The 25,190-nt window shown below is 43.0% G+C and overlaps 1 protein-coding gene across 8 annotated transcripts in view; it reads right to left on the bottom strand.

The window, feature by feature from the left end:
- FAM184A (family with sequence similarity 184 member A) overlaps positions 1-25,190 on the bottom strand; it is a 175,787-nt gene that overhangs the window by 95,485 nt on the left and 55,112 nt on the right. For all 8 annotated transcript variants that reach the window (XM_054023782.1, XM_054023785.1, XM_054023787.1 and 5 more), the window contains exons 3-5: positions 16,303-16,438; positions 7,590-7,771; positions 6,318-6,515 (exon numbers count right to left, since the gene is read on the bottom strand). In XM_054023782.1, coding sequence (XP_053879757.1) covers positions 6,318-6,515; positions 7,590-7,771; positions 16,303-16,438 — 516 coding nt within the window. The remainder of the gene's footprint in view (positions 1-6,317; positions 6,516-7,589; positions 7,772-16,302; positions 16,439-25,190) is intronic.

The raw sequence follows: 25,190 nt of genomic DNA, 5'->3' as shown, positions 1-25,190 counted from the left end.
TGTATTCATGTAATGAAAATGTATATATTTGATGGTCTACGTTTCACCCCTCCCCCTCATACTTTGCTTACATTATTAGATTGCACTTTTTGAGGGGGAGGGACTCCAACTATATCCATGTTTATACAACATTTAGCCTGAGAAGGCCCTGATTTTAATCAGAGGCCCCAGCTTGTACAGTAACACAAATATTAGAAAATGAAATAATAATAAATAATAAATTGCATGTGTGCCTTTCTGCATCTGCCAATCTGTGACTTACATCACTGTTTTATAAACCTAAGCCATATATGTTTGTGCTGGAATCGTTACTCTTTAAAAAAAACTCAAGTTATTTTTAAGACTAGTGTTTTATTAATAATTTGGACACAAATGTGACAAAATGGAACATTATTCCAGTATATAATAATACGTCACAAGATTATTTTAACATACAAAAATGTAACAGCAGCAAAAATGGGCTTTTAATAAACTTCAAGTCACAGCCATGTTGAAAGCCTTCAAAGTAAAAAAAACAAAAACAAAAAAACAAACAACATTTTAAATCTCAGTGCAACATATTTTAAATCTACTAGGTCCAAAAGTTACAGTACAATAACAATAAAGTTGCAACGTCAAGTCACTGAGAAGTTAGAAATAACAGAATTAAGGTTTCCATGTAACCTTAATTTGGCACCCTTGTGATTATATATTATAAATCTTTAATTACATAATCACATACGATTTTCTCCATCGGATCTCTATCTCATTTAGTGCATAGGTAGGGCCCTACCAAATTCATGGCCATGAAAAACACGTCATGGACCATGAAATCTGGTTTTGTCCGTGAAATCTGTTTTTTTGTGTACTTTTACCCTGCACTATACAGATTTCACAGGGGAGACCAGCGTTTCTCAAACTGGGGGGTCTGACCCAAAGGGAGTTGTGGGGGGAAGGGTTAGAAGGTTATTGTAGGGTAGGGTTACCATATTTCAACAATCAAAAAAAGAGGACACGGGGTACCGCCCTAGCCCCGCTTCCTCCCACCACCCTCAGAATACCCCCCCCACCTGTCCCCCCCACCCTAACTGCCCCCAGGACCCCACCCCCTATCTAAGTCTCCCTGCTCCGTCCCCTGACTACCCCAACTGCTCTCTACACCCCCTTCTCCCGACAGCCCCCCCCCAGAACCCCGGACCAATCTAACCCTCCCATTCCCTGTCCCCTGCCTTCCCCAACTGCTCTCTACACCCCCTTCTCCTGACAGCCCCCAAAAACCCCCAACCAATCTAATCCCCCCTGTTCCCTGTCCCTTGCCTGCCCCAACTGCTCTCTACACCCCCTTCTCCTGACAGCCCCCCCAGAACCCGTGACCAATCTAACCCCCCGTTCCCTGTCCCTTGCCTGCACCCCCTACCAGGCCGAGGGAGAGCTGCGGGCTCCACGTGCAGCCAAACAAATAAGGCACTGCTCTGCGGGGCAGGAGGGAGCGGGGGAGGGGGAGGGACTCTGGCTGCTAGAGGCCCCAGTGGCTGCGAGCAGCTTTCAATCAGGCACAGCCGTCCAATCAGCCACACTGCACTCTGCATGAGGGGAAGGGGGAAATCCCGGACATTTCTACCTTATTAGAAATCCCCCCCAGACGGCCATTTAAAGCTAAAAAAGCCAGACATGTCCGGGGAAACCCGGATGGATGGTAACCCTATTGTAGGGGTGGGTAACAGTATTGCCACCCTTACTTCTCCAGATATTCAATACAAGCAGCTATTCAATATTTTGTTTATCCTTATTGTTCAATGTGTAGCCCCAGGTTTTATTTAGTCACACTATTCAAACCCTGCTCTGAAGATAGAACTATTAATTTCCTTATGGGCTTTTCTATGGTGCTCATCATTATAGTATCTCAGAGGTTCACAAAAATTAATTTATGTATTTTCACAGCACCTCGGTGAGGCGATGGGGTGATATTATCCTCATTTTAAAGATGGGGAACTAAGACACAGAGAAATTAAGGTCAAAAGTGTCCACTAATTTTGCATGCCCAATTTGAGATGCGTAGGATCTGATTTTTCAGAGAACTTAACATTCTGGACCACTTTATATGCTGAAAGCTCAGATCCCATTAATATCAGTGGGAGCTAAGCATGCTCAGCACTTCTGCAAATTAGGCCCCAGTGTCCCAAATCTGGCAATCAGAAACTGAGGGACACACAATTAGTGACTATCTGTGAAAAATCTGGTTTAGGTGACTTGCCCAGCATCATATAGGAACTCTGTGACAAAAGCAGGGATAGAATCGAATGCTCCAGAGCAGCATTCAACTGCCTTAACTTTGAGACCTTCCTTTCTCTTCCTGCAGTCCCCTGCCTCAGTGACTACACACCTTCGAACTTCTGCAGCAATAATGCACAGTCTTATGGACAACAGTATCTGTCAGTATACAACCCTGATTCATTCCCAGAATGCTCCATACTGCATACTAAATAAGGTGGGGGTTCTGCGGAAAAAGTAGCATATGATTATGTAATTCAAGATTGTATCATAATAAAAATGCACAAAGGAGCCAAATTAAGGTTATACAGGAAGTCTTAATTCAGGCATTTCCTAACTTTTGAGTGCTTCAGTTTGCAATCTTAACTTTCTTAAATATATATGTTTTGTGGATGTAATTCCTAGTTTCCAAAAAACTGAAAAAAATTCCATCATGTGGAATCATACTGACAGCCTATATGGGTCATCAGTAGGACTGAAATCTTTAGGTCCACAGCACATGTCTACCACTTCAGTTAACAGAGAAGTAGTAGGCTGTTATCCTTTACTTTGACCAGGCACTAGAGGGAAGTCAGAAGCACACTTTGCCAGTGGGGTTCACAGATATTTGTTGACAGCAGAGGAATGGTAAGATTCAGGAATTCTGGGTTCCATTCCAGGCTCTGGATGGGAATACGGTCTAGTGGACAAAGGCTCTTCTTCCTCTGTCCACCCCTCCAGCCTGATCTTGTCCCAGTCCCCTCTCTTCTTCCTACTCTTATAATCTCATTGTCCAGCCCGCTTCAGTCTCCCACTCCAATGTCCTCTCCAAGTCCCAGTCTTCCCTCCCCGCTGGGCTCTCAATCTCAGTCTCTTATCCCCACCTCGCCTCCCAATCCCTTTTCCCAGCTAGTCTCGGTCCCCTCCTCCCCATCCCCCTGGCTCCTTGTCCCAAGCCTACTCCATCATTCTAGCTCAGCTCTTGTCCCCTCTGCATCTAATTCAGATTTTCCTGTCCCAAGCTGCTTGGGGGGGGCGGGGGGTGAGGGAGAGTGGTATTGAGAGCACTGGGGAGACTGTCTTTTTGCTCTCTGTTCTGATGCCCAGCACCACATTGGTCACAGAAGCTAGCAGCAGCCATTGCAAAGAGAGTCCAGCATCCCTGGGATGGAGCATGCTCTGTGCAGATGGTATCTGAAGAATTTAGCAGCAAAATCCTAGCCAATCTCTACTGAACATGTGCCAATTGTGATTTTTCAAAGGCTTATATAAATGATAACTTGTCCAAATTTGACATCTTTTCATTGGAATAACAAAAGGCACATCCCTGATACTAGGGCAACATCTCTGACAATTTTCCAGTCCTTCATCCCTAAGCATGAAGATGCTAGAGCTTTTCAAGAAAACAGTTTTAACTTTTTTTCCTCTTTTTTTAATATGGGCAACAATACATTTTTCCCAATCTGATTCTCAGAATTGCTTGATTTTTTTCCCCCCTGATACTTAAAAAATAAAAAAATAAAAAAATAAATCAGCCTTAGGTAGACACCCAGCATGGAAAATTTCACCTTTAATGACTGAAGTTTGGCAAAGTTATTAGCAACTGAAAACGGTGCCAGGTGATATAAAATATAGGTGTTATGAGCTCTGCCTATAACATACTAAAAGATACAATTTACAATAAAAAATAAACCTTTCAATACATATACCACCCCTCACCCTACTGTCACTCCTTTTTCCTCATCTTCTTGTCTTTTACTTCCTTACACTATCTTCCTATTTTCTCCACAAAAGTATACTCAGGGTCTTCCTTCCTCTATCCCTCCAACTGTTGGAGTCCAACAGCACAGTATATCTTTGCAAAGCCATCAGCAGGGACTTCCTGTCTCATGTTAGACTTGAGACAGGTAATATTTACTAGGGAGTAGTTCAGTCTCTATGCTGACTCAGTCCCTATCCTCTGCCGAGGTTCCCGAATAAGTCAGCCCACAATGAAGGTTGATATTTGTGATATGGACACAGGACCAATAACTCATGTTCCAAAGTTGTTTGTAGTGTTGTTGTAGCCAAATTGGTCCCATGATATGAGAGATACAAGGTAAGTGAGGAATGGACCAACTTCTGTTGATGAAAAGTACAAGCTTTCAAGCTTCATAGAGTTCTTCTTCAGGTGTGGGGAAGGTAATCAGAGTGTCTAAGCTAAATATAAGTTGGGTCAGACTGGGAAGCATAAGGAGTTTACACATGCTATAGGAGACTACTTAAAATGAAGTGGGCAATTAAGGGTTTGCAGGCGGCAGGGTCTGTAACAAATTGTTGTAATGAGCCATGAAACCAGTGTCTCTGTTGAATCAATGCCCCGACAGTAACTGTGTGGGTGAAACCAGGCAATCACCATGCTCTCGAAAGAATTCACACAGAAAACAATAAAAGACAAAAACACCCTATCACCCATGGGTGTACACTTTTCACAAAGCAAAGCAATCACTCCATATCTGACCTCTCCTTCCTCATCTTCAAAGGAAACCTGTTCAACACCTTCAAAAGGCAAGCCTGGGAACTTAAATTCATAACTCTGCTAGACACTAAAAACTATGGACTCAGAGACACTATTTTTATGACTCATTATAACAGTTTTAACCCCTAGTTGCCCACTTCATTTTAAATGGTCTCCTACAGCATGCGTCAACTCCTTATGCTTAACAATCTATCCTAACTTATATTTTGCTTAGACACCGTGGTTACCTTCCCCAGACCAGAAGAAGAGCTCCATGAAGCTTGAAAGCTTGTACCTTCCACCAACAAGCTGGCCCAATAAAAGATATTGCCTCAGCTACCCTGTCTCTCTCATTTCGCAAAGGCTACTTAAACAACCATTAGATGTCTACAACTTTCAGCAACAACCTATCTTTGTTGGATTCCCATTGCTGACCTACAGCTTAAAGGCTCCATAGCTCATTAACATTTCTCTCATTTCTCTATCCCCAGGGAGTCAAATCCACCTTCCCCATGTCAACAAATGCATGCTAACAAACAAAGGTCTTTTCTATGCCAATATAATGACTTGGTGAAAATATTTTAAGAACCCCATATATTCTGCACACCTTCCAAAATCAAAACTAAAATAATGTATGAGACCAACAAACAAACAAACAAAACAAGAACAAAAAAACCAACACTGAAAGCAGATGGGAGCAAAGCACAGTTGAGAAAATCTACAAAAATAATCCACCTATAAGGCCTACAAATATTTTAATTGGCCAAATCCATAGACAATACAGAACAGGTAGGCATTGAAAAATATTCGAAATTCTCAATAAAAAAGGAAAACAGTTTCAGTCAGAAATTATTCTCCTTAAGTATTAGCGTTCATAACAAAGAAATATATTTTAACAAAGCAATAATGCAGCAGCAAAAACTGTTTAGCTTGAAGTTCAACCCAGTCCTACAACTCTAGATCTGGAGTTCTATCAAAAGGCATTTTCCTTCCACTGTGTGGCATGCAGCCACTGCTAAACAGCTACATCTACATCTCACTGAGGCTATGGAAAGACTCTCAGTGACTTCACTGATTTATGGATTAGGCCCATAGTTCTTTCCCCAAGCACTTGTGCAAGTCAGGGGGAAGCTATCCTGAAATTAACTATGTGTTCAATGGGCAACACATAGTGCTCCTGCACCTTGTCAAAAGTACGTGTTCACTTTTCCACAAAAGTTTGAAGAGGAATCTTTAATATACTATTTTCCTAACCATAAAGATGCAACTATGGCTTTGTTGTATACATGTATTTAAATCAACAAGCAAGTTAGCTAACACAACTAGGACTGCTATATCACCCTCAACTTGTCCATATTTCATTTAGGAATTGCAGTGGTTGTATATAAAAGGATCCCAGAGCACTCTAATGCCCTTTGTTATTCTTTACAAATACAAATGTACCAGAGTCAAGCCCTCTTAGGAGAATAAGGGATAAAAGAATGAAATAAGGACATTAATACATGCTATCCATATGCATGTACCATTTTCTCATAGTTTGGCTCAAGACCCTTTCTTATTTGGAACATGGTTTGTTTTCTTCCTAACTTACCAGTTGCAGCTTTTTCTTTTCCTTGGTAGCATTGCTGTGTGCAGCCTCAATCGCAGTGTGATGTTTCCATGCCAATTCTTCCAAGGTCTTAGAATGAGCCTCATTTAACAGTGCCGCCTCCCCTTCCAATCTGGTTTGCAGCTTTATCAGCTCTTTCTCATAATACTCTCGTTGTGTTTCCCTTGCTTCATTTACCTTCTGTAAAAGCCAGACAACAAAAAATTCCAAATTACCTATTCTTAAGTGTTTGTCTATTTCAGTAAGGAGAAAAAGAAAAAAAGGAAAAACTAGAGAAGTTTTACACAAATACTCAAAAACAATTATACTTTATATACATGTAGCATAGAATAAATACCCTTAAACCAGATCTTTAAACTATACTTAGAAAGGTGTTTCAATTATAGACTAAGTATAAGAAGTTAAAATCTACTGTCTCTTTTTTTTCTCTATTTTATCATGTAAAAAAGTTTCAGATCTAGAGGCAATTTCCAATTCATTATTCTCTGAGCTGCAAACATGGTTTTGGGTATCAGTTCTTTTTCTTTCTTATTTTAGTTTTGAACTAGTGCTGGTGTGTAGTGAGGCAAGGAGGAAATTCCTTATTATGATGCCCTCTCAAGACAAAGTCAAAAGGAAGGTTGTTCAAACAACATAACATCGTTTAAACCAGTACGTTTTTCTGGACTCCATTACTTTATATGTAATCTATCTCATCATCATGATCTTAACTGGTGGGAACAGGAAGAAACAATTAAAGAATCATTATACAATAGCTCAAGTTTTAGTGTGCTATATTTGCCCTGTCCTGGGCCTATTGGGTACCTGCATGTATATTCTCAAGGCTTACTAATTTTCAATTTTTCCTTGAACTCAGCCCCTTTCCCACCTCACGGGGGCACTCTGGGAGATGAGACACTTAGGAAGATTATTGGCAATCTGCTTCAAGAATCAAGAAGCACAACAGATGCCAGAAATCAGTTTGGATAACATTGCACCTGCCGCCTCTCTGTCTTCATCTCAGCTGAAACTACCACCTTCAACTCTCCAATGCACACGATCTACATTAGTAACTTGAAAAGTTTGCAGTACCATACGTGTCTCACAGGGCAGTATAATGTGCTATCACTGCTCCATACAGTCAGACACTCCAGTCTTTTAAGAGAGTTAAGATATTTCAGAATTCATTAATATTTCCAGTTAGAATTCTAAGGCTTCTATTTTGTTGTTCTAAAATAGAAAGAACTGTGGTGTGGTGTTTTGTTTTGTTTTTACCTTTTCCAGTGCCAGAATCTGCTGCCTTTGTCTTTCATCCAGACTTTGTGTTTTGCTCTGCAATAGATTTCTTTCCTCTTCCAGCTGAGATAGTTTCTCTTTTAATCTAGATTTTTCTGATTCTAAATCTCTTATTGTAACTTCCTGTGTCATCTGTGTAGCTTGAAGAATTCCAATGTGACCTACAAAAAGAAAACAACCATTTAAAATCTCAGACATGAAGATTATTCACCTGTAACCCGAACTCTTACAAATGGACTCTGCACATGCCCACCCAAGTGATGTCCAGTAATGCAGCTCTGACAGTGGAACCTTCTTGCAGCAGTGCTCTCATGCCCCCTCCCTCACTGTTCCTGAACGTTTGGAGGGCAAGGGTATAAAAAGGGGGCATGAGGATCTGGTCACCTTGGTTCCTTCCACCGCCTCTTCAAGGTTCAAAGTTTAAATTAGCACTCCAAAGAAAAAAATGAGGAGGAGGAAAGTGTGTATGTACAGAGTCCATCTCAAATAATTCTGGTTACTGGTGAATAATCTTCATTTATTTTTCAAATGGCCTCAGCACATTCCCACTCATGGGATAGTTAGAAAAGAAGTACCACAATCTCTGTAAGTTGAGATGCAGAGTCCTAATTGAATAATGATTGTAGTACTGTATTACCAAACTGAACATCTGACCGGGATGCTAGACCTCGTGAGTAATGCTTTGTGAAAGTGTGACTAGAGCTCCAGGTTTTAGCTCTTCATGTTTCTAAAATCGGGATAAGCTTGATGCATGCCATGGAAACCATATTTTCCCTGGGAAGAGGGGCAGAGCTTTGTTTGTAGCTTTCTACTATACAAAACAGCTTTTCTCTGTACAAAGCCTAACCCATTTAGACAAAGGTTGTAATTATGTTTCCTTTATTAGTAGTATCCCCAAATGAAATAAAACCTTTTGGTGACTTCTTGGCAGTTAAGGCATGAAGCTTTACCTCATCTGAATGAGAATGAGGTCTAGAAAAGAATACTGCTAAGTTATTGATCTGAGTTAGGTTAAAGTCTATTACGACTTTGGGAGGGAATTTAGGATGCAGATGGAGGACTTTTTCCCCTGTGAAAGACAGTGAATGGTGGGTCAGCATGAGGATCTGTAACTTGCTTATAAATTCTAGCAGATGTGCTTGCTGTAATAAAGGCGGTTTTGATTGAAAGGAGAATTAAGTAACCCCACTGGCTCAAAGGGGGTTTCATGAATGGAGTAAATACCAGTAAATAGTGGAGTAAGTAGGTTAAGATTCCAAGTCAGATTTACCTCTTTATTAGTGGAAGAGACTGATAGTTCCCTCTGAACAGATGAAGAAGATCTGGAAACGTTGGTTGTCTCACCTGTGCTGTGGCAATCAAGGTTATTCTTGCTTTATCGGTCTTATTTTTCTTATGACTCTTTGAGAGAGAATAAATGGGGGAAGGCATAAAGGAGACCTATTTCCCAGTCAAGCAGAAATGCATCTGATATGGATTGGATTTCTACTCCAGTTCTTGAACAAAACCTTGGGCAATATGAATTGTATCTGCTTGCAAAGAAGTCTTTGTCTGGATAGCACCAAAGACAGAATATCTCATTTACTACTAAGATTTTGTGACCATTTGTACTGTTCACTTCTGTTTCAGCTCAACTGGTCTGCAAGACTGTTGACTTTGTCCACGAGGGCTATATGGTAGATATGGTGCTGGATGCACCAGTTCCACAGTACCACTGTTTCTCTGCAAGGTTGGCTGGAGTGGGCCCCTTGTTTGCTCACACAGAACACTGCCGCCGTGTCTATTGCTACATGGATGATTTTGCCTTGCAGATGTGGAGACAGGATTTGAAATCAAATGGAATGCTCTTAATTTTAGCATTTGCAGAGTCCCTTCTCAGTGGTTCTGATGGCCATGGACAGTTAGGTTGTACAGGGGAGCTCCCCATCCCAAGTATGAAATGTTTGAGGTAATCATAGTCGACAAAGCTGGGGGGCTGAATGTTACTCCTTCAAAACACTGTGATGCTGAATCGACCAACTGAAGGATGACAGTACCTCTTTCCGAACTGTCAGTTTGGAGAACATGCTGTCCAAATTTGGAAGATAAATCTTTGCTAGCCAATTCTCATCTTGAGACGGATACTTGACTATCAGGGCTTCTTGTGGAGTCTTTGTTGCCATCAAGCTTTTCATAAATCCTCCTTCTTCTGGATGGAAGACTATGGCTTTTCAAGAATACAGAATTCCCCAATAAACTGGATTAACTATACAGAAGTTGTGATTTTTTTCCAGCTTATTTTAAGTCTCAGTTTTTGAAGAGGGATCATGTCTGGACCATAATTGTTGAAAGGTCCTCCCTGAGAGGATACACTGATTAACCAATCGTCTACACAGAAGTAAATGTGGATGCCCTGTCATCTTAGATGTGTTGCTGCTGCTGCAGATAGACACTTTGTGACTACTCACGTGCACCTGAGCAGAGAAAAAAGGAGGACTCTGAGTGGAAGCGATCCTCTCGTATGATGAAATGAAGGTATTTGTAATGTGAAGGTCTGAGAATTCTAAAATACACTTCTTAAAAACTGAGAGATCCAAGCCAATCTTGGGTGGATACGGAGGAGATAACTGATGCCAGGTTAACACAAAGAATTTGAACTCCCTGACTAATTAATTGAATTTTCACGGGTCTAAAGTAGGCAGAAGATCTCCATCTTTCTTTGGGATCAGAAAGTATCTGGACTAGAAACCCTTTCCATGGAATTCCCTTGAACTCTTCTGCATGGCTCCTTGCTTACATTAGAGACTGGATTTCTATTCCTAACAGATTCTCATGAAAAGGTCCCTGAAGAGAAAAGGGACAAGAGGACTGGTGGGAGGTATTGTGTTGAACTGAATAGAATAAATTTTCTGTATAATTTCAGGATCCAACTGTCTGTTGTGAAGGCATGCCAGATGTTGAAGGAGTGCGAAAGTCTTTTTTCCAAAAGAGGGGAAGGAGGTGGATGGATCGATCAAGGTTGATCTGATGCTCTTGGGTGTCTCGGCAAATGTGAGGTCTAAGCCCTAGTGTGAAAGACGTGGAAGCTGTTGATTTACCCTTTGTACGAAATTTAAAAATTTTCCTCCTCTGTAGCCGTTGCTAAGATGATGATTGGTTGAACTGCCATCTCTACCTGCAGTAGGATAATGAGGAAGACGAATATTGTGGTTTATGATATTTAAAGCAGGAATATCAAACCTTCTTCTGGATGGCTGGTAGATCCCTCGATAGTAGTTGTGGATCTTAGTACCATTCAACTTTTCTAGGATTTCATCCATTCCTGAACTTAATAGACCATCTTTCAGAATAGAAGGTTTTCCACACATGTTTTCATCTCTCATACGAGGCCAGATGATCTCAGCCATGAATATCACCTTAATGCTATTGCTGAAGTCGCTGCCCCGGCTGCTGCATCACAGAAGTCAAATGAGTACGCCTGCAATAAACCTTCCAATATGGGAGAGTGATTTTCATGGTTCATGATTTCAAGTTCTTCTTCACACAGCGCACAGTCAACTTGTGGAACTCCTTACCTGAGGAGGTTGTGAAGGCTAGGACTATAACAGCATTTAAAAGAGAACTGGATAAATTCATCGTGGTTAATTCCAATAACGGCTATTTGCCAGGATGGGTAAGGAATGGTGTCCCTAGCCTCTGTTTGTCAGAGGATGGAGATGGATGGCAGGAGAGAGATCACTTGATCATTTCCTGTTAGGTCCACCCCCTCTGGCGCACCTGGCATTGGCCACTGTCGGTAGACAGGATACTGGGCTAGATGGACCGTTGGTCTGACTCAGTACGGCCGTTCTTATGTTCTTATGGCTTCTGCCAGCTTCTTCTGGTCTTTAGGAAGGGATCTAGCAAAATTGGCCAGGAACCAGTACCACCTTGGAGAGAAGATGGACATTCTGACTTGATAATTAGAAAACCTAATGCCAAGTGAAACAGATGAGAAGACCTTTCTGCCTAAGTTGTCAAGCTATTTCCCTTTTCTGTCAGACAGAGTTGGGTGTACTTATCTTCCTTTTGTTCTTTAGCCAGCAACAACCAGTGAATTAAGAGCTGGATGTGTGTGGAAAATTGAAACCCCTTCATACAAAAGTTGATAACACTTGTCCAACACTGTTTAAAAACATAGCTTGACCCAATTCAGGATGTGATTATTCTCTTGACCAGCTGCAATAAACCTTCCAACATAGGAGAGTGATTTTATTGTTGGAAGGAGATCCCAAAATACTGAATACAGGATGAAAGGTCTCTTCCATTGTGAACGATTATATCTTCAGTGTTGTACCTATTCTTTCTAGCATTTCATGGGAATGAATAGCATCTTCTGATTAAGAAGATGAGGAGAGTCCCTCCCTCCACCCCAACACACACACACACACAAATATCATCAGGAGATATTTGATTGTCTGGTTCCATGTTGGCCTCCTGGAATTCAGTGGACCTCCTGTTTCGTATTCTAACATATCTGGGACAAACATGGGAGAAGGGTCTCTTTAAAGTGGAGATGTAGACAGAGCTGGATGAGTTGGATCCAAAGGCCAGTAAGGAATGTGAAGAGCAGTAAGGTCATCTAATCAAGGGAGATATAACATTCTTTTTAGTATTCAGTGTCACACTCTATCATAATACCATGTAGCATAAAGGTGTTCTCTTTGTCTAAATGATCTGTATATGGTGTCAGTATAATGTTTTCTAGTGTATGTAATCCACCCCCAGGAAGGAGAGGAGGTGGCAATTTAACAGGTCTATCTTAGCCTTAGTCATTATCTGATTGTGGATCGAAATGTGGATCTGACGTAGCTCAAACTAGAGACAGTACTGGCCTTGGTAAGTACAATATAGAAAATGGTGAGGGACAGTTCCCTGGGGTAGGTGTGTGTGGGGAGGAAGCCAAATCTGAGGGGAAATCTGTAACTGAGCAGGGGTGTTTCCTTTCTTTCCAAGTGAAGACAAGGGAGTAAGGATATCAGAGTCTTCAATTCTTCTTTTAATTCCCCCCCAAGAGTATGGTTCTGACTGCAGGTCTGGTTTATGTACTTGGACCACTATTGTAATAGTGGAAGCGGATGGTGCCAAGAAGTTTGATGTGTCTCCAGTAATATTTTTTGGAACTGGGGTATGATGCTTTGTTTGGTATTGATAATCACCATGAGCCTTTGGTTTTGGCCTGAGTTCCGAAGGTGGTCTTGGAACAGAGGCCATGAGATCCAAGGAGTTCCAGTGTGCAGACAGACTCTGCTAACAGACAGACACAGATACCTGCAGGGCCTGTCACCTCCTTGCTAGGGGCTGGAGATGACAGATCCGAAGGACTGCATTCCTGAGGTCTGGTTCTGCTAACAGAGGCTGACACCAGTAGGGGCCCGCTTTGTTGTGCCATCAAATCTGATGACTGTGGATTCTTTGGTACCATGATTTTAGATTTCACTCTGGTAGCAGAATGCCTTGGACAGGATCTTATGCTGCTTTTAAGTCCCCAAAGGAGTTGGGGATGAAGTAGGCCTCTCAGTACTCACGAATCCTACAGACTTGAAACTGTTTCCTTGTGAAATCTTGGGGTGAAAGTGGTGCAAATGGCACAGCAAGATGAAGCATGACCTTCCCCCAAACAAGCCAGACACCAAACATGGGTGTCTGAAGCTGTAAATAGGGCCAGAGGCACACCTCGTAAATCCTGGCTTTTTCCCTTTTGGATCTGCCATCAGCTGTGCACACCTCTGTTGGAGCACTGGAATAGACTAAAAAGAAATTAAATTTAAAAGCTAAATCTTATACTAACTGAGACCTAGCTAAGGCACTGAGACTTAAAAGTCGATGATTCCATATCAGACTGACCCGATGAAGTTCCTGGTCCATCTGCAAGTGATGTTGGAAGAAACTGAGGTGGCTGGAGAACCACGCCCCCTTTTACAGCCTCACCCTCAATGTCAGGAACAGTAGGGGAAGGGCAAGAGGTTCACGAGAGTGCTCAGGCAGTCTTTGCTATAAGAAATATCCACTGTCAGAGCTACATTGTTGGCACATCCCATAAGTAAGAATGTGCAGAAGCCATTCAAAGAAGAATGCCCACTACACCCTTTGGAGTTTGAATGTATCTAAAGCTACAGTTAAATATGTTACGGAGTTCATTAAATCCACAGCGATGATCAACCCTCCAGATGCTATATGAAGACATTAAATGTTCAGGGCAATCACAATGACACATGTCCTTAAAATTCATTAAGGGCATTTTATTTCATAAAAGACAATTAAAGTTCTTGAAAGTTGTTTTCTGAATGTAGAGTTAATGGACTGCTCCTACATTGCCCTTTGACTCAGATCACTTGGTAGTTTAGAATTTTGGCACCCAGCTTTGTTCACAGCACTGTTTCACCTGCTGAGGACTCTGAAGCAGATAATTTGTCCCATTCCGGTCCCTTTGCATCAGTACAGCAATGCAAAGGATTCTGACAGCATATGAGAAAGCCCAGCGGGCACAGAGCCCGCACAGCCTTGGGCACAAGAAGTTTGGGGACAAGATGGGGAAGAAGAATGGCAACAAGATGCTGTGCTCCTGCTATCCTCAGCTAGAAGTGTTACCAGCTGGAGCCAATTAGAGCAGTCCAGGCTATGAAAGTGTTTGGTAACTCCTTCTCTGAAGAGATAAGAGGCAATACTCACTGGTCAATCACGATGTTCCTCAGAGGTAACGAAAATGGAGAAGCCCATCACTCAGATGTCGTTGTCCACATCTGTCATGTACTTGTACATCTGGCATCAAAAGCCTTCTTTGATATATTTGGTAGAATATACCAGGATATATATATATATTGTTTCAGGATGCTCTAGGGCCATAATATCTCTATATTTTAGCGAGGAAAGGAGATATTTTTAAGAGGACCTTTGAAACAATGGTAATCCTTGTGACAGAAGGAGAAAGAATAGGATGAACTAGGCTTCCTAAACAATGATACAGTATTATTTTAGTTCTTGAGATCCTGTTCAAGGGTGTTACCTAAAATAATCTTTTCTCCTTTAATGAGAGCGTCAATGAGACACTTCTTGGATTCAAACTCTGGCTCTCAGCTTCAAAGCCAATCTACTGATCAGATTGTGGGTTAGGAGATACCAGGAGAGGGAGGCCAGCTCAATACTGGCATCACAGCGAAAAATTAAAGCCAGAAGATCCTTTGGAACAGCTCTCCTCGAGATTTTAAGTTGAATACCCAGCTTCCAGTTCTGCTATATAGGTCCTCAAAAGGTGATAATGATCACTGCTGGAAGTTAAGATTTCCTCATCAATCAGCTTTCAGCAAGATCAAAAATGTTGTAAGAGAGCCCCAAAGTTCATGCCAATTCTTAGAAAGCCCAAATAACCTAGACATGACTATAGGCAGAACAGGATTTGCATCTGGCTACTCTCAAGATTCCACAATGATTTTATTAATATTTTCACAAATGATATTGTGATAGATATTGCAACCCAATGCAATATCTTTGTGGACCACACCATACTATGTTTATGTATCACTATGGAACAAGAATTGTATGCAACTCCAGGAGGGAAGGGTCACCATAGCTCCACCAGGAACCAAAACTAGTAGGGGGTGAGTACGGTGAATAACTTAGGTTGTAAACAGAGAGGTACCACCCCCAAGGGAGGTATGTATATACTGGCTCAAACTGGGATTTTCAGAAACCAAACAGACAGAGAAGGGGTTTTTGATATAAAAAGACTGGGTTTAAAATGACTCAAGGCCTTCTTTCTAATCCAGCAAACAGTAAGGATATTCTGTCCGGGGGAGGGGAAGGGGGGGGCAAATCTTGTGGAAAGGTTGGAAAGACTTTGGGCTACTAGAGCCCTATAAGACTGATGGGTGCCTCCTCGTATGTTTAGTGTGTATTTAAATCTGTTAATTGTTTTTATTATGTTTTCCCTGTGATGCTTTTACCTTAAGAATAAATGAGCTTGCTTAGAAAGAGCTGTGTGGTAACTTGTAATTGCTGGCAATACTCTGTTCTTAAACCTCAGAGAAAGCAAGGCACAGGAACCAGCTATTAGGCAGACTGACTTGCTGAAGATATCGCAGAGTAAGGCGATAAGGCTGTGCAGCCTTAAAACCCCTGGAAAGGAAACTAGTGGGACAGTGGTCCCTACCAGAGACAAGTGATGGTTGGACACCTGAGACCTGACTGGGCACACCTAGAGTGGATCATGATGTGGAGGGAGGGGGGGAAAATAGGTGAAGTTACCCTGAAACTGTGTGACATGTATAAACATAGCTCCCCTGCTTGTACCTAGCCTCGAAGAGCCTCTTCTTGGGACTTTTTGTCTTTATTGTCAAACAAATCCAGTATACACTTTCCTAAAAGGTACAATGATCTGACATTTTAATGAAAAACTGCATTTGTCAAGAATTAGGCCACTTAATAAAAGTCAATTACTTTCAAAACATATTTGAAAATAGTATGAAGGCTTGTAAAGCAAATATAAATCTAACTACAATACACATAACATAATTTAAAAAAAAAAAACAAGGAAGACTTTCAGAACTTTTTAGGGACAATGCAAAACTCTTCACATACGCTCTAGATCTGTATAATTTAAAATAGAAAAAATAATAGTATCATCCTGAATTAATATTTGAGACTCATTTACATACAGAGTTATGGATATACATACTGGCTTTAAGTACAAGATCTGTGGCCTGCTGCTGTAAGCGTTCCCTAGCAGCTGCTAGCTCACTTTCCACCTCCTTGTGTTTGCTTAACAATGATATCTCCTCCTCCTTGACGTCATCTAGCTGTTTTTGAAGCACCTAAGGAAACAAACAACATAATATTCATTAACACTACATAATAATGCTGTTAAATTTAACAAGCACGAATTTAAAGTATAAATACAGATGACATTTCAGCTTATAAGGCTTATTATTCATACACAAAACAAGATCTCATACATAAAATAACACACATACTAACACTGAGTGTTATGAAGCAAGCTTGCTATTTCTTTCAAGTGTACTTGATCTTGTATCAAATTTAACAAACCAATATATAAGCATATGATTACTGTTTTTTTATTATTGCCTCTGTAATCCACATTTAGATCCACAATCAAATAAGATCAGTGTGATTTAATCAGTCATTACGTATTATGCATACAAAATGTATATTTTCCCCTTTTCAAGGCTGAGACCACGCTAGTTGACAGTCATAAAAAATGATTTCCAAAATAAATTGGGGAGGGGGGCGGGAGGAAACCCACATATACGTGTCGTTTAAAGAGATTTTCGGTGGAAATAATAAAAAAACAATGTTAATGTAATCTTAAAATAGAAACTGTAAATCACAGAAACCAATTATGGTTTCCATCACAACCATAACTTTATCCCCTTACGCATATGGATTATGATAGGATCTTTCATTACATAGCCATATAGCACTAGGCAAGATGAAATACTACACTGTTCAGATATATTCATTTTACCAATACCAGGTAACTATGTGGAAGTATATAAATATTTTATACACTAATCGTAATAAATATAAAAAAAACCTTTGTTAGAACATTAATAAGGTCACAAAATTAGGCACTCAGAAGTTAGAAAGTGCCAGAATTCATGAGCCTGTGCAAACTTAATCCAGCCCACTTGTACATAAGCATTATGATACAGTCTTTAAATGTATGGTCCCATATGGAGAGGTTATTTACCTTGCACAGTAATTTGAGTTCTTCGATATGTGACCCACTATGGGTGCTCCACACCAGCATGTGTGTGCGCCTGTGATCAAAGATTTTCATCCGCTGCATCCACAGGTCCATGACTGCACCCTAAACACTCTTGTGCTGTGGTATGATGGTATATAGGGAGGGGCAGACCCGCTGCCACTCCAGTTCCTCTCTACTATGAAAGTCCAGCGAGACACTCCAATGCAGAGGGGAAGGAGGGCAGGTATTGGAGCACCCTTAGGGACACAGATTTCAAAGAACTCAAGTTACTTAAATGGAGGTTACTCACCTGTGACCGGAAGTTCTTTGGAATATGGGGTCTCCATTTGTATTCCACACATGAGTCTGCATGCACACCATGCACTTGAGATTGGAGATTTTAGTAAGCAGCATCCGTTGGTCCTCATATTTGCAGTTGTTCTCCTCATGCTCTGAACAGAGGATATAATGGGCAGTGCGGACTGATGTTTCTCCAGTTCCTTCTTCTACCGTGAACCTGGTCATGATCCACAGCTGAGGGGACAGAGGGCTGGTAGTGGAATACAGAAAAGGACCACACATCCCAAAGAACCTCCAGTTCCTGGTAAGTAACCTCCATTTCTTCTTCAAGTCATGGTCCCTATATGTATTCAACATGTGAGAGATTAATAAGCTGTAGTCAGTCAGGAGATGGGTGCAAGGATGCAGATGGTATGGATGTCCATAATATTGACGTCCCTACACCTGTATCTGTAAAAAAGTATGGACCAATGCATAATGTTTTGTAAAGATGTAGATGGAACTGTATATAGCCACCCTACATGTATCTATTAAGAGTACGTCGTACAGAGATGCCGCAGAAGCTGCTTGTGCTCTGGTGGAATGGGCTCTCAACCCCTCTGGGGTGTCTTTGTAATTGCTTTCGTTCTCTGTAGGTAGAATCACAGTGCCTGTTGGGTATCTAGGGAGTGAAATCTTCTCTCCATATCAGATGCACAAGATTTTGAAAAAAAAAAAAGACACTGGATGGTTTGATTCATGTGAAAGTCTGAAATTATTTTAGGGATCAATTTCAGGTGGAGACAAAGAGAGATTCTCTCTTTTTTGAAAAATGGTATATGATGGATCTGCCATGAGCGCTCCCAGCTCACTCATCCTTCTGGCTGATGTAACGGCACTTAGGAAGACAACCTTCATCAAGAGATGGGAACTTAAAACAGGTGCCTAATGCTTCAAAGGGAGGTCTGCTGAGAACTGAAAGGATGAGACTGAGATCCCATTGTGGTGTTAGAAGTTTCCCACCAGTGGTCAGACTAACAAGTCCCTTCAGGAATCTAGCTGTCACTGCATGAGTAAAGGTAGTATGGCCCTCACCTGGAGGATGAAGAGTGCTGATTACCATGAGGTGGATCCATAGGGAACTGATTGAGAAGCACAATGTCTTCAGGGTGAGTCGGTAATCTAAAGTAACAAGGAATTCTAGCTGACTGTCAAAATAGTACATTATTTCCAAAGAGGAAAAATGTTTCCATTTGGCTGAATAACATCTCCTAATAGAATCCTTCCTGCTTTGAATGAGGATGGATTGGACCACTAGTGAACATGTGCATTCTACATTCAATGCCTATCCAAATATCAGGCCTTGAGTTGTAAAGATCCTGCATTGGGGTGCCTAGTTACATTGTTGTGTTGCACCAGAAGATCCAGAAATGATCAGATGTGGATAGTCGGACAGGTTCAAATCCTCCAGAGGTCCGAGAACCAGAACTGTCTTGGACAGTTGGGTGCAATGAGGATAACTTGAGCCTTGTCTTGACAAATCTTTCGCAGCACTTGTGGTCTTAGTGGGATGGGCAAGAAGGCACATCTGAGATGGTCTGTCCAGGGTAGAAGGGCGTCATTCTTCACGCCTCGACCTAACGCTGTTCTGGAGCTGTGGATGGGGGAACTGCATTTGCTTGTGAGACAAAGAGGTCCAAGACAGCATTCCCAACTGTGTGAAGATCTCATTTAGGATGGAATCATGAATCTCCCATTCATGGTCTGTGGAAAAAGGTCTGCAGATTCTGTCTGTTAGGGAGTTCTCGCACCTAGTAGGTACGCTGCTGAGAGGGTTACGTGGTTTCTGATACATCATTTTCAAAAGTTGACTGTCTCTACACACAGGAGAAAGGATCTTGTTCCTCTTATTTGTTTACATAGAAGACAGTCGTATTGTCTGACATTACTTGGATATGTTGGGACTGGATGAGTGGAAGTGTTGTGGGGCAAGTACACCCCTCACCCTTTTGGGGTGGGGGAGGGGCACATTACAGCCCCATGGCTGAGTCTGTAGGGTTAACTCTGGTCTTGGGGCTGTATGGCCTATAAACCAGAGTCACGGGCACGGCCCTTGCTATCCAGGCAGCCTTTTTGGGGGTGGGACTGTGCCACACTCCCTGGCTGTCTCCATCATGGCCTCATTGGACCTGAGAATTATAATAAGTCTAGGAGCTTTTGCTAAAAATCTTGAACCTCTTTGAGCTGGATCTGGAGCTCGGACATCGCTCCTTGTAAAGAACTCCTGATTTTGCCTGTGACGATCAGTGGAGATGGTGAAGATGGGATAACTGCCTCATCTGGGGAAGACGATAAAATAGCTGCTGGAACTGTTGCATCCAGCTCCTCTTTCAAGTAGAGCCATTTCGTGTCGGCTTGGAGAGGGTAGACAAGGTCCATACATGGATCTGGGGTGCCTAGAGAAAGGGTCCCAGGGGCCCCAGCAACATCACTACAAAGTGTCAACTGGTTGGGGCAAACTCCATGGCACTAGCAATCACTGGTACTTGGAAAGTCTATGTGGGGATAAATGCTCATCTGGGGCCTGCATGTTATGAGAAATTTGGTTTTCAATCATCAGGTGGAACCAATGGTACCGATGAATGGGTACTCAGGTTCAGGATGTAAGAGGAGAGTGGCCCCATGTCCTCAAGGTGGTATCTTCCTCCAGTGTAATGATGTCTTTAAATAAGGTTGAACTTGAGAAGAGGAGGTTGAGGATAAAGAAGTGCAAAAATGTTCTCCAGGGAGACGTAGACTTCAGACCTCCCTGGGGTGAACTGGTGGTTGGCGCCGTCAGATCCGATACGTCCTTGTTCACCGTGGATGTTGGATCCCTACAGGATATGGGCACAGAGTTTGAGCTCAATGTTGAAGGTAATAACAGTAGATGCCTGTCTTTTGGTTTACACATCGGAACCAAGATGGAACTGGTAGAACCTTACTCCTGCAGTGAGCAGCAGCGACAGCAGTACCGGGCTGCTCCGTGAGCAGTGGTACCGGGCCCCCCCTCTCCCCGAGCACCAGCGGATGCCCCAGAGCATCACTCCCCATTACCAACAAGCGCCCTTGAGTCCCCACCCTTCCCCCCCAGCACCAGCAGGTGCCCCAGAGTTCCCCTCCCCAACACCAGTGGGTGCTCTGGTGTGCCCTGCCCTAGCACCAGCAGTGCCCCTAGAGACCCCCAAGATTTAGTCAGGAGTATACAGTACAAGTCATGGACAGGTCACAGGGCCGTGAATTTTTGTTTACTGCCTATGACCTGTCCATGACTTTTACTAAAAATACCCATGACTAAATCTTAGCCTTATTGAGGGGCAAGGCAATCATGCCCCAAGGAGGTGTATGAAGGATATCCAACAAAGAATGTTAGGCTTACTGTATGTCCTCCAATGGAATTTGTAATGTGTCCTCTAACCTTTTAATACAGTCTTGAAAGGCTTATCAGGGTAAGATGGTGGGGAAGCCATGACACCCTCATCTGGTGAGAAGGAGGTCTTGTAGGAGGATATCATTTCTTCCTTTTCTACTGACTTCTGCTCTGAGAGGTGTACCTGTGGAGCAGGGCCTGCGGGTGTGGCTGATGCTCCTGACGAGTCCTCTTTTGAGATGTTACCCTGTTGTAAAGATTTCCATGTAGAGCTCATGGGTTCCAATAAGCCCATTGTGGTGGGACATAAGGGAAAGGGGACAGGACTTGAAGGCTGTCCTTGCCAAGATAGCCAGGTGTGCTTCCTGCTAGGAGCTTCTCCTTCAGCATGAACCTTGAAAGAGGGATTTTGGAAGGAAGAGGAACCTTTTACAGACACCGCCGAATCTGATGAGGCATCATCCCCTGTATCCCTGAGGAGGCAAGTGGTGCTGGTACCAGTGGTTGGGTCAATACCAGGCTCTGGCAAGAGACCTGTACTTGCATTGGTACCAATGTTAGAAAGGGAGGCTTGTGAGGCAGCATCAGAGAATGTTGTATTGGGACACCCTGAAAACATTGTTCGGTACCTCAAAGAGTCTGTGTGTAAACAGCATCAGTACCAGACAGTAAGTCGCCGTCTAAAATGTGAAAGGAGGGTACGTAGGCTCTGGGAGATGAATAAGTACTGGGGGAAATTATCTTTCAGTACTTCTCAATATCAGTGATCTGGGCTCTTCCTATGATCTGCTGCGGATACAGACCACTGGAAGTTCCACCTCAAGGGTCTGACAGACGGCAGTTCCATGGCTCCTAGTTGGCTCCCTGCCTTATATAAGCCCAAGGGGCATTTCAGGAAGTGTCTGGACAACAGCATGGATCTTCTGTAGCTGCCACAACTACTCCTGCTCCTTGCTCTTAAATTCCTGGCTTGACCTCAACTGGACTTTGCCTCCTGACTTGGACTCAGACCCTTGGTATCAACACTGACCTGGACCTGACTATGAACTCTTCTGCTACTCCCAGCCTCAGGTTTGGACCTGCTCTGACCCTTGGCCCTGAATGCCCTTGTTGGAACCCTAACAGTTTTCCTGGACCACCCTAGCCTGTGACGAAGACCTACCCTGGGGGAACATGGAGACAGTGAGCCACTCCCTGTCCAGCCTGTCCCAGAGAGTACTGGAGATGCCTGAATGGGATGACCACTCCCAGGAGGATCTCCCTACACTTCGAGCCCAATTATCACAGCTCACAACAGAGAAACAAGCTCTGTGAAGGCAATCCACCCACCTCCATGAGGAAAACCCGGCACTATGGGTCCAACTAGCACAGCATGCCACACACAACCAGATGCTACGAGAGCAGGCGGCCCAGCAGAGAATGCCGCACTAAGGGCACGCACTGCAGCCAGGACCCAATCCCCTCAGTACTCCTCCCAGAATGTCTTAATGGGGACAGCCAATAATTCTGGGGGGTTGTTAACCAATGCCACCTGCTGTTTCTGCTCTGCCCCCAGTCCTATCCCACTGATCAAGCAAAAGTAGAACCCTACTCGAACGAGCAAATCCAATGCTGTTGAACTGGGATGCCTTTCTCCAAGCATTCTCTGCAATATTTGACAATCCCCATTGTGCCCACTGGGTAGAGACAACCCTGTGCAAACTACAGCAGGGGCATGGACTGGCCTCCTCCTGTGCCGCCCACTTTTGACATCTGGTCTCCAACACTGAATGGAATGAAGCGGTCCACCTCTACCAGTTCTGATGGGGGCTACACAAGGAGGTTAAGGATGAACTAGTCTGTATGGATGCCCAAACCAAACTAGATGCCTTCATTGACCTAGTCATATGCATTAACAGTAAGTTGTATGAACGACGTGAGGAAAAGAAGGGGTCTGCATTACCAGCTGGCCAGCGCCCCTCGATATCTGTGTACAACCTGACCCCATCCAGCTGGATAGTGCCCACCTAAGGAAAAAGAGCACCATCGTTGCCACAGGCTGTGCTTCTATTGTGGGGGATCTGGCAGTAGGGGATCCTACTGCCCAACCTGAGCTCCAACATGTTGCAATTTGGGAAACTACCATGCCGAGGCCCAGTAGAAGGGGTTGACCTGGACAAACCCTGAGGTAACGCACTCCTACTCCTCACTGAGGCATGCCCCAGGCATGGTTAACATTCCCTGCACCTTAAGGTCTAGGTCCACCTCCGTGTTCCAGGGGAGCCCTAACGAATTCCACCACAGAAGACACTGGTGGATTCTGGGACAGCAGACAACTTCATAGAGGGGAATGAGACACACACTTTCTCAGTGGGTTTCACTGATATTTGCTGACATCAGAAGATTAGTGAGATTCAGTATTCTTTGGTTCCATTCCAGGAATTAGAGGGGAGTGTGTGCTAGTGATCACAGATCCTTTTGCCCAATTCCCCCAAATTTGACCCCTTCTGCCCTGGCAACCTGTCCCTGCCCCCGTCTCCATTCCGGCTTCTCATCCCAGTCTCAGTCTCCTTGCCCAGCAAGTCCAAGGTTCTTCTAATTCCCCATGCTTCTTTTCTATTAGGCCTTTTAAACAAAAAAAGGAGAAAGGAGAAGATGGAAAAAGCTGAGACTCCAAACTCCGCATCAGCCAAGAATCCTAGGCAGAGGAAAACTAAGAGACAATTCTTCACTCCGCATCCAAGTCTTATGCAGAGATCAGGGGGTCTCAATGGGGAAAAAGTAGGGCAGAGTCCTAGGGAGCCAGTACCTGTAAAATATGGGAGAAGCTTAGGCTACATCTACACTACAGGGGGGGGGGGTCGATTTAAGATACGCAAATTCAGCTACGCGAATAGCGTAGCTGAATTCGACGTATCGCAGCCGACTTACCCCGCTGTAGGGACGGCGGCAAAATCGACCTCTGCGGCTTCCCGTCGACGGCGCTTACTCCCACCTCCGCTGGTGGAGTAAGAGCGTCGATTCGGGGATCGATTGTCGCGTAATCGATCCCCGAGAGGTCGATTTCTACCCGCCAATTCAGGCGGGTAGTGTAGACCCAGCCTCAGCAAGTGGGCTGTCATGTCTGGAAGGAGATCCACTAACCCAGATTGCATGGCAAAGCAGAACCCAGTCTCTTTGATTACTCCAAGAGAATATTATCTGTCCATAGGGTGGACTCAAATGCGCCCCGCCACAATCTGCATCTAAAGAGCCATTCTTCCATTCTGTTTTATCCCCCTAGGACTCCACTGATAAAATGGCAGATCTGGCTTTTCATAAGGTTTATGAGCTCACAGTGGTTGCCTTCAGAATCTCTATTCATGCTGTCTGTGTGTCTTGCACCCTGTAAATGGACCTGAGAGACCTCTTCTTGAACCTGACCATAAAAGTTTAGGTCTCCTTTCAGATTTCACCTAGGCCAGCTCACACCTTTGATGTTCTCACATTTACCCTAAGATCCTTCATATTTTCCATGTGGGCTACAGTGCAGTATGGATACACCTGGCTTTGAGGGCTGAATGTTGAGATGAATGCAAATATAAGCTGACTGATCTCTTCTACAAGTTGATCACACTTAAAGGGGGAAGTCCTCAATAAAGCTACCAAAGGGCAAATAGAGTCCCATAGAATCATTTCTTCTAGTCCCAATCTACAAAACTCTACGCCTCCTTCCATCATAGAAGGAAAGCTTTCAACCCCTCTGGTCCCCAAATGCCTGCTTTATGTTTCTGGGGCTTCAGATCCTATTTTAGAGCAGCTTTAGAAAACAACATTAGGGCAACTCTCTGAAAATGTGTACAGTATTTGAGACATTACTTGTGAATGCCTCTTGTATGTGTCCAAGAAGTATACGTAGGAAAAGTTGATTAATAGGTCTCATCATCATACCAAAGAGTGTCCTTTCCCATTTTCTTTGTACAATATTATGTATTTGTTCAACATATTTTAAATTAATTACTAGATAACAGCTGGCACAAATAACTGCAGTGACAAATATAATGTAGCAAAATGGAAATATTTTCTTCATAGCCCAACTATACACCAATATAGAATATTTACAAGACCAATCACTTGTGTGAGGTTACTCATATGTGTAAGTGTTTGAACACACTGTACACTCTAAATCAGTGTTTCCCAAACTTTTCTAGCA

This window comes from Malaclemys terrapin, chromosome 3, assembly GCF_027887155.1.
Source record: "Malaclemys terrapin pileata isolate rMalTer1 chromosome 3, rMalTer1.hap1, whole genome shotgun sequence".
Lineage (NCBI taxonomy): Eukaryota > Metazoa > Chordata > Testudines > Emydidae > Malaclemys > Malaclemys terrapin.
Note: the sequence above shows the minus strand (reverse complement) of the source record. Positions and strands in the feature narration are given on the sequence as shown.